At 41.4% G+C, this 10,608-nt stretch overlaps 1 protein-coding gene across 1 annotated transcript in view; it reads left to right on the forward strand.

The window, feature by feature from the left end:
- Positions 1 to 10,608, forward strand: part of MAGI2 (membrane associated guanylate kinase, WW and PDZ domain containing 2) — a 1,931,490-nt gene that overhangs the window by 1,920,554 nt on the left and 328 nt on the right. The window contains exon 22 of the mRNA XM_006834399.1: positions 10,286 to 10,604. Coding sequence (XP_006834462.1) covers positions 10,286 to 10,604 — 319 coding nt within the window. The remainder of the gene's footprint in view (positions 1 to 10,285; positions 10,605 to 10,608) is intronic.

Genomic DNA, 10,608 nt, shown 5'->3' on the forward strand with positions numbered 1-10,608 from the left:
TTAAACAAGTATGGTGAAAAAAATAAAATTGTGAAACACATCTTTCTTGTTTGTAAGCCATTCAGGATCCCCTTGTTCTGTTTGAACAACTGCCTTTTGGTCTATGTACAGGTTCTTCATAAGCATAATTAAGTGTTCTGGAATACCCATTCTTCACAATGTCATCCATAATTTTTATGACCCACATAGTCTAATGCCTTTGCATAGTCAATAAAACACAAGTAAACATCTTTCTGGTATCTTCTACTTTCTGCCAAGATCCACTTGACATCAGCAATGATACACTTTGTTCCATGTCCAGCTTCAATTTCTGGCAGCTCCCAATATACTGCTGCAACCATGTTTGAAGTATCTTCAGCAAAATTTTACTTGCATGTAATATTAATTATATGTTTGATGATTTCTGCATTCTGTTTAATCACTTTTTTGGGGAATGGGCACAAACATGGATGTCTTCCAGTCCGTTGACCAGGTAGCTAGCTGATTTCCAAATTTTTTGGCATAGACAACTCCAGCACTGCATCAGCTTGTTGAAACATTTCAAATAGTGTTCCATAAATTCCTAGGGCCTTAGCTTTTGCCAATGCCTTTACCACAGCTTGGACTTCTTTTAATACTATTCGTTCTTGATCATGTGCTATCTCTTGAAATGGTTGGACACTGACCAGTTTTTTTTGGTATGGTGACTCTGTATTAATTGCATCTTATTTTGATGCTTTGATGCTTCGTTGCTCAATATTTTGCTGATAGAATCCTTCTTCAGTACTGTAACTGGAGGCCTGAATTTTTTCTTCAGTTCTTTCAGTTTGAGAACTGCCAAGTGTGTTCTTCCATTTTGGTTTTCTTTTCAATTTCTTCAGCTTCAACAAAAGTCCTGCTTCCAGTAATTCGTTTTTTAAAGCAGTCAGAATTAATAAAAAGAAGCTTTGTCCACTGGGGTGGAGGTAAGGAACCTCAGCCTAGACATGAATGAATTAATGTTATGCCCTAGTCTTGCCCATGAATTGCTTACAGACTCCGGTGAAGAGAAGATGAGGAAAGTCTTATTAGTGTACTCCACAAGGTATGGGTTTAACAAGAGTCTGAAAGAACCCCTCTAAGCAACTCGTCTCCACTTCTGTCTTTGGCAAGATAGTTCTTATGAGTTTCCATCATTTCCTCCTGGGAGACAGGCATCTTCTGATTGACTATTTCAGCTCTCTGACTTCACACAGGGCTATATTTCTGTGAAGAATGCATTTTCAGAAAAGCTCTGAGATTAAAGGTGCCTCCTAAAGATTATAGTAAAACCTTCTTAATTTAGACTTTGCTAACTTCATAAATTTAGAATCCATTATCAGTTTCATTTCAGCTAAAGGCTTATCTTGCCCAATGGTGAGGAAGGGAGGAAGGTTGCTAAGCAAATTAGTGGCAGATAAAGTACTGGTGTTTGCAAAGGTGTAACCAATTTAAAAAGGAATCTTCACATCAGGTTTTACACATTTCATCAGTACTATTAACTTTTCCCAGTTTTAAAACTGAAGTATGACTTACATACAGTAAAGTTTACCATTTTTAGTGTAAACCTTTGAGTTCTGGAAAGAGCAGGACTGACATCTTCTGACCTGGACCATCTTCACCTCCTTACCCCAGTGCACTGTGTAAATACCATCCTTTTCTCTATGCATCTTGATGTGGGGAAGTTTGGGAAACACGAGGACAGAACAGTGGTTTAGCCCTGGACTCCGGAGTCATACAGTCAATACTGATCTCATTTACTAGCTGAATACGCCTGGGAAATTTCTTAATTTATCTAAACCTCAGTTTCCTCATCTGTGAAAAGAGAAAAATAGCATCATAGTTCTTCAAACTGCTAGTGTTAGGTATACACAGCACTGTTCCTGGTACACGTGAAGCGCTTAGCAAATGGTGGTTCCATGATTAACGGCCCCACTAGCCCTGAGGTTTGGCCTGCCTGCCATGATTATGCTACCAAAGTGAGTATAAACATGAAGTCACAGTACTTTTATTACTGTTTATAACACCCAGTTTACATCTCTCTGGTAATAAAGGAGAAATAAATACTCATTTGAAGGCCATTCACAATGTCTCCAACTGGAAACAAAAATCAGAAAGAGCAGGAGAAAGCAAAATAATTAATTTGTTTCAATATTTGTTTAATTCACATTTTGCTTGCTTATATTTTGTTACAAAAAGCAACCTCCTTAGTGGTGGTTGAACAGCCCAAAATGAACCATGGATGGCTGGAGCAATGTCCTTAGAAGGGTTTTCTCTTGAATCCCAAATAACTTCACATTATTGCCCCTGGATCTACCCTAACGATTTTTATATCTCCCTATAAAGGTCTAAATTAGGAGAAGATAGACTTCAATACAACCCCATCAGTATTCTCTAACTCCAGCCAACTGTACTTTGCAACAAGAAAGGTTTTTGCGAGAAGTTGACAAAATCAACAAACCTCTTTACGGAATAACTTCAGTCACTTTGGCAGTAAAAGTACTTATATCTCAAATTGCCTTTGGTGGTGGTGGTGGTGGTGGTGGTGATGTGCCGTAGAATTGGTTCTGACTTGTAACCATTACACTAGTGTTTCCAACATCTAATCCAGGTTCTAGAGTACTAGTGTGGTACTATAAGGTAAGCGTTGGACTGCTAACTGCAAGATTGGCAATTCAAACCCACCTGCCACTCCTTGGAAACCCTAGCAGTCGCTGTCAATCAGAAACGACTTGACCCCATTTAACAACAATCTAAGTACAAGGTGTGGCACTGTAAGGGATATTTTTGTTGTTGTTAAGAGTCATCAAGGCAGTTCTGACTCATAGAAACCTTTTATAGGGTTTTCGAGGTGCAGCTGGTGAGGTTGAAACATCATCAACCTTGTGGTTCAAACCGACCTTGTAGTCCAGCGTTTTACCGATAGTGCCACACCAGGACTAAAGCATATAATATTACTACTGCTCTTAGGAAAACTAATCTCACGGGTCTCTGATTCTTGCTCTGACTTCCAACATTTTCACAAATTGGGCCCCTAACTATAGTGATTATCCTTCTTAAGTTCAAACAAAATGGTATTTCAAAGTCCATTAGGAAAAATGATGGATCTGCCTCTAAAAGTCACTTTAGCTGGAAATTTCTGTCATATTGCCCCAGAAAAACAGGTAAACCCCATTTCTCAATCAAAATGGTGGTATTATTGTTGTTAAGTGCCACCAGGCTGGTTCCGACTCATAGAGCAGCTGGTGGCTTTGAACCACCAACCTTGTGGTTAGCAGTCCAGTCCTTATCCTAAGGTGCCACACCAGGAGTCCTCTCAATCAGAATGTTGTTGTTGTTAAGTGCTGTCAAGTCACTTCTGACTCATAGCGACCCCGTATATGATTTCCAAGGAGGGGGTATATATAGTAATAACATATATATAGTAGTAACATATGTAATACCTGGACTCTTGGTGTGGCACTATAGAATCAGCACTGCACTGCAAACTACAAGGTTGACAGTTCAAATCCACCAGCTGCTCCTCAGAATCCCTACACAGGGTCGCTGAGAGTCAAAACCAACTCAACAGCAGCTAATAACAACAAATATAATATTGTGGTATCCTGGTTGGCACTAATAGGATAAGCATTGGACTACTAACCACAAGGTCTTTGGGTCAAACCCACTAGCCACTCTTCAGAAACCCTATGTTGTTGTTGTTAAGCGCCGTCAAATTGGTTCCAACCCATAGTGACCATGTATAGAGTTTCCAAGGAGCAACTGGTGAGTTTGAACCACCGACCTGGAGGTTCAAACTGACTTTGCAATCCAGTGCCTTATCCCACAGTGCCACACCAGGACTCTATATAGAGTTGCTATGAGGCAGAACTGAATCAATGGCACTTACCAACAACATAATAATATATAATAATGACTGAGTCTATTTTCTAGGAGAGATCCCAGCTGGTTAGAACACCTGTAACAATTGAGAAAGACCCACGCACCATTGGAGCTAGAGTGTCCCTTTAGCCCAGGAGCCAGTGATGAAAGCTGAGAACTCTTCCCAATGTATTTTACATTGCTGACTTCCTCTTCCTACACTCTTTCCATCAAACTTGTTAATTTCCTCTTCAAATACACACTACCATTTCAACACAATCCTTCCTCCTAAATTATCACAGGCAAAATTTAACTTTCATAGATTATAATTTCGATGAAAATCTTTTGCCTACGAGTGTTTATTGAAATAAGCATGTGGTATTTTGTCTTCCATTTCTATTTGTAGAATTGATTTATTTGTCATTCAAATATTGCTATTGTTGTTAGGTGCCATCGAATCAGTGACAACTCATAGCGACCCTATGCATAAGAGCACGAAATACTGTCCAGTCCTGAGCCATCCTCACAATCGGTATTATGTTTGGGCCCACTGCTGCTGCCACCATGTCAGTCCATTTCCTTGGGGATCTTCATCTTTTTCACTGACCCTCTACTTTACCAAGCATGATGTCCTTCTCCAGGGACTGGTCCTTTCTTACAACAAGCCCGAAGAATTAGAGATGAAGTCTGGCCATCCTGACTTCTAAAGAGCATTCTGGGTGTACTTCTTCCAACACGGATTGATTTGTTCTCTGGCAGTCCATGGTACTTTTAATATTCTCCTCCAACACCATAATACAAATGCATTGATTCTTCTACGTTCTTATTTCATTCACTGTCCAACTTTCCCATGCATGGGCAACGGAAAACACCATGACTTGGGTCAGGCTCACCTTAGTCCTTACACTGATCTATCTGCTCTTGAACACTTTAAAGAGGTCTTTTGCAGCACGTTTGCCTATTGCAAATACTACGTTGTTAAGAGTCATTGAGTCAGTTCCAACTCATAGCTACCCTGTATAGGGTTTCCCAGGAGCAGCCGGTGAGTTTGAACCACTGACCTTGAGGTTCAGACTCACCTTGCAGTCCAGCATATTCCTGCAGCGCCACACCAGGACTCTTGTACCTAGCATATTTGCACCTCAATATATTGTTGTTGATGTTGTTAAGTGTCTGTGGAGTCTGTCCCAACCCATACTGACCCTGTAGAGGGTTTCCAAGGAGTGGCTGGCACGTTCAAACTGACCTACAGGACCACACCAGGACTTACTGTATTAGTACCTAGCATATTTGCCACTCAATGTAAAGACAACAAAATCCTCACCACTGGATCAATCGTGATAAATGGAGAAAAGACTGAAGTTGTCAAAGACTTCATTTTGCTTGGATCTACAATCAACATTCATGAACACAGCAGTCAAGTGTGGCACTGTAGGATCAGCACTGGACTTCAAACCATAAGGTCAGCAGTTTAAACCCACCAGCTGCTCCTCAGAAACCCTAGACAGGGTCACGATGAGTTAGAACCAACCCAATGGCACTTAACAACTACAAGTTGAACTGTAATGAACAAGACCAGTGTGGTCATTCTTCTCATGAAGTTTACAGTCTAACAGGTGAGACTGATGTTTACCAAGTAAGCAAACAAATATATAATTACAAACTATAGATTCCATTAGGAAAAACAAAAACAAAAACAGGATGCTGTGGAGGAGGGGAAAATAGCTCCTGTGAACTGGGGTGAAATTTAGAGGTGATATAGGATCAGCACTGGACTGCTCACCTCAAAGTTGGTGGCTCAAACCCACTAGATGCTCCTTGGAAATTCTATGCAGTGAGGCTATGAGTCAAAACCCTTGACAGCACGTAACAACAACAAAAACAAAGAAGGAAAAGAGAACCCACAATGTAATTGGTGAAAACTTTTCTGATAGAGGAGGCAGCAATGACATCTCAAAATGAGAATGGGCTTGGTGCATTGTGAGGAATTGGATGAAGAAGAAGAACAAAGAAAGGAGAAGTGATGAGGTTAGCAGGGGCCAGAACACATAGGCTTTTGTAGGCTGTGTTAACAACTTTGTATTTTAAAGAGCAGTGGGAATCCTATGAAAGTTTTAAGTAGGAAAATGACATCATCTAGTTTGTACTGCAGAGAAATCGTTGTGGATGTTGTAGAGAGTCTTATTGGAGGTGAGCAAGAGTAGAAAAAAAGAGAATACTGCATTATTAGCAGTCCTAGTGAGAAAAGACAGCTTGAGGCGCTCATCCCTTGGTAGGGTAGCGAACGTAGTTGACCTGGGCTCTGAGCTGAGGAGAAAAGATGTGGTTCACATTATCCTACACTAGCTTCTCTTTGCTAAGCTGCAAAATTCATCTTTCTAATTTACCTTTAACAATGTTCCAGTAGTTTATGAAAGAAGCTCACAGTGTGGCCTTTTTCTAAGTGTGATTGTCTTGCGTAGTCAGTCCACACTGGTTGAGTGGCCTCAGGCCCTATGCTTTTCCAGGGTCTTCCATGTATCTTGCACTAAGGTAGTAAAAAGTGAAGGTGACGTTGACAGAGTCCAGCTATATTTGAAGAAAAGACCAGTAAGACTTGCATGTGAGTTGGATTTGTGGTTGAGGAAGAGGAAGGAATCAAGGACTCCCAGTATAGTTGTGCTACTCACCAAGATGAGGAAATAAGAGGGAGAGTGCAAAATAGGCTTGGGGTACAGAGGTTTCCATTCTGGACTTGTTAAATAGAAGGTGCCAATGATCTAGCCAAGCTGAGAGTCAAGTAGGCAGGTGTATAGACTAGCATACAGCTCAGCTGTATTCACTGGGCTGAAGTATTCATTTGAGAGTACTGTTAATATATAACACCTAGGAGAGACTATTGAGGAAGAAGAAGACACTCTATGGAATGCCAAATTTAGAGGTCAGGTAAAAGAGAAATCTGCAAGGTGAAGTGAGGAGTTGTCTGATAGGCTAAAAAGCAGGAGAACAGTGTGTTATGGAAGCCAAGGGTCCATTTTGTTTTGTTTCTGCTGTTTGGAATGTGGTAAAAATAAAGTATTACATTAGAGGTGTCTGAATTTGATAACATGAAAAACATTGATCAGAGCAGCTTCACTGGGGTGGGGTAGGGTGGAAAATAAGCAAGTTTGGACTGAAAGGCATTCTGTAAGGCTTGTTCATAAGTCAACCTTTCTAGTTTTAGCCCTTGGACCTGAGGGAATTATTGACCCAAAGAGACTGCAGAAATCCTAGCAGGACCACTTGGCTGATTTTATCTTTATGGACTATGTCTGCACTATTTCTAATTCTACTTGTCCTTAGGCACTCTCAGACAGGATGGCTGCTGTATAGCACATCTTCCTCAACAGCCACTTCATGTGCCCAGGTTCAAAAAGAAAAACAAAATAAAACAAAACAATGCCTGAAGGGATCAGAAGTAAATTTGGGTAATTGTCCTGGTTACTGCAGGTCAAGATTTCATAAATACTTGAGTTTAAAATGTTGTAGAAGGGTTCTTCCTGTCTGCCACAATTGGTGATTCAAGGCGTCACCTTGATGAGGCATGTGATAGGACAAGGTGGAGAAGAGGACTGCCCAGTAAACATGTACTTGGTGCTTTACGGGACTTTGCAGGTTCCTGTCTCACTCATACTGCATGTCTGCTATTGAACTGGACAATTCCTATCCCAAAAAGGGAAAAATCTCAAACCACACATGAAATGTTTATCTTTTACTCATTTTACTTTTTGATCTTGTTAATTTTAATTTCTAATTAATATCCTTAACCAGCTGGGGTTAGAACATCTTTGCTTTCAGTTTCCACTGTTAAGTATTTCATGATCTATAGACAAACTCTTGAGAAATCTTTGTATAAGAAGTATCCTTTTGTCCTTGTGAATAATTTCACCTTCCAAGTTATCATTGTAAGTAACATGTACAGAAACAAATGTGTCCAATGATGAGATCCACACAGCATTTCCATTTCACATGCTTTGATCCTCTTTGCAAGATGACAAGTTAGGACAAGTATCTCAGCAAGTAAAAATTACAAAGAAACCCCCCAATTTTTTTCCTGGCCAGCCCATTTTACAATTTTGGTCAAGTTACTTAACTTCTCTCTGCTTCAAATCCTCCTTCAGGAAATGATGTGAATACCAACCTTTTCCCTGCATCTAAGAAGTAATTTGAGTCCAGCTAATTGACTCTACCATGTGTAGTGTAATGGTGTAGAAACAAGCTATTCGAAGTGAAATATCATCACCATGGTCCAACTCAGGAATTACCACTACACAAACTACCCTCTAGTTAGAAGTGGTTTTTTGAAGACCACATTGAACTATTTCCAGCAGTACAATATCTTCCTGTATTTATTTGTGTAGTTCTTCTAGTCTATCATTTTGTTAGGTGAATTTTAAAACTTTAACCCAGCCAACATATTCCTGTAGAACATATTCCAGTTTTCATGGAAGACATTCGTATTTGAGGATTTCAGAATATTTCTTAGAATATCTGCAAGAGTAGTTGACTTAGAGCAAAACCATAGATGGGAATCACAGCATGTGTGAATGAATGATTTACTGTACTTATTTAAAAACCTTCCTGTAAGTATGCTAGTGAATGTGGCTTCCAGGGGAACCCAGCCCATAAACAGGCAGTCACTAGAACACCTAAGAAAAATCTGGCTCAATAGCATGCAAACCATCAGCATAACCCTCCCGTTGGAAGGGGCTTTTCCCTTAGAAGGTGATTTCCCACATCTCACCTCTATGAGGTAGACATTTTATTCTCATCTTATAAAGGGGGAAATTGAGGCCCAGAGAAATCAAGTCCAAGATCACATGGCTGATACATGCTGGAGTCAGGATTCCAGTCCAGGACTTTGGAAACCTTTTCTAGGATTTTTTCACTCACTCTGAAAATAATAGACATCAGTCTACAGGGGGAAGAAAAAGAGCATCGTGCCTTAAATACTCCATTCAAATTTTACATCAAATAGGTACTTTTTATAACTGTGGTTTGATATGCTAAAGGTGACCAGCATCTGCCCTGTTTCTCCTTTTATCGCTTTATAAATCATTATCAAAGGTACAATATAAGAAAAATGCTCAACTTTAAAACAAAGGAAGTCCTTGGCATTCATGAATTGAACATACACAAGGACCCCTGGGGGTCTCTGACAATGTTAGAGACAAGAATCTGAATCACATACAATGAGGCTGGTGTGGGATGGAATCTCTCTGCTAGTTAGTAAACCTCGCCTTCAAATATCAGTATGACTTTCGTATTCCCTACTCATATACCAATTATGGAGAGAAAAATTGCACCCTAGAATGGTATTCCATAACCTGGGGATTCCCAGAAGTCTTGAAACATATTCCTCAGAAGTATCAAGGGTCCACTGTACTGAATGTTCTTGTTTTAATTTTGCCATTGTTATTGTTAAATCCTGTTGAGTTGGTTCCGACTCATAGCAACCCTGTATAAGGTTTCCACAGAGCAGTTAGTGGGTTTCAACTGCCGACCTTGTGGTTCGCAGCCCAGTGTAGATCCTACAGCACCGCGGTCAGAAATTTAGGGGTAATCTCAGTGCTCAGAACTAGTAATTAGTTCATCTCAGATTCCTAACACATCTGCCTTCCTGCTTGGCTTCTGATCAATGGATGCTTTAAAAAAAAAAAAAATCATTTCTTATTTTTATCATTGTATTATATGTGTTTTGATGTAAATTCCCTAGAATCCTTTTTGGAAGTATACAGAGTTTAAATCCTAAATATATGTTGAAACTAAGCTTCCTGGAAAGAATCAATTACCTGAGTTCCGGGGCCTTGCACAATGTTTAGAAATACTAATAAGAATTAAGGACACAGTGATCGTTTTTAGATGAATTTATCCAATTTCTGAGATTACCTGACGATAGCGAAGAATACCTTGAGTGACATCTAATGGTTGAGAAAGTCACTTTTCCAACTTCGAGATACCAAGGCCAGTGTTTCCCAAAGCTCGGTTCTATTCTTTAGATTCAGCTGGCTGCCTGTTTAAAATTCAGGGAAAAAATCCTGGCCCCCGTTCCATTGGAATCGCTGGGCCAAATCTCCTGGGCATCTGTATTTTCCACAACCAGCCCAGGTGATTACGGTAAATACTCGAGCTTGAGAAGCACGGTTCTCAACACTCCCACGAAGTTAGAAGGGGTCGGGAATGTGCGATTAGGCTAGGATTGGGCAATCTCCTTCCAGTTCTATCCACCTGGAGAGAAGGGCAGACCGATCCAGGGGCACTGCCCCCTTGGCAGTGAGGGTGGAGGGTGGCAGTGGCTTGGGACCCTTGAAAGTAGTCGCCCCCTGGCGGCCTGGCCTGGGTAGAGCGAGGTCGCGGGAGTGCGGGAACCGCGCGGCGCCGCTCTTAACTGCTGTCTCTGTGTCCACAGACGAATCCACCTCCTGGAGTTCTCCCGCTGCCGCCTCCCCAGGTCTGCCGGAAGTAGGCGTCTCGCTCGAGGACGTCCTCTCTCCATTCTCTCCATCACATCCAGTCCCACCCTCCGACCCTTCCCACCAGATAAGCCCAGACCCAACTTGGGATATCAAAAGGGAACACGACGTTAGGAAACCAAAGGAGCTTTCAGCCGGCGGCCAGAAGAAGCAGCGCCTCGGGGAGCAGAGCGAGCGCTCGGCGAGCCCGCAGAGGGTCGCGCGGCCGAGGCTCGAGGAGGCGCCCTGCGGCCAGGGGCGGCCCGAGGCCGGCAGGCCA

Source organism: Chrysochloris asiatica, unplaced genomic scaffold (assembly GCF_000296735.1).
Source record: "Chrysochloris asiatica unplaced genomic scaffold, ChrAsi1.0 scaffold00010, whole genome shotgun sequence".
In the NCBI taxonomy this organism is placed as follows: Eukaryota; Metazoa; Chordata; class Mammalia; order Afrosoricida; family Chrysochloridae; genus Chrysochloris; species Chrysochloris asiatica.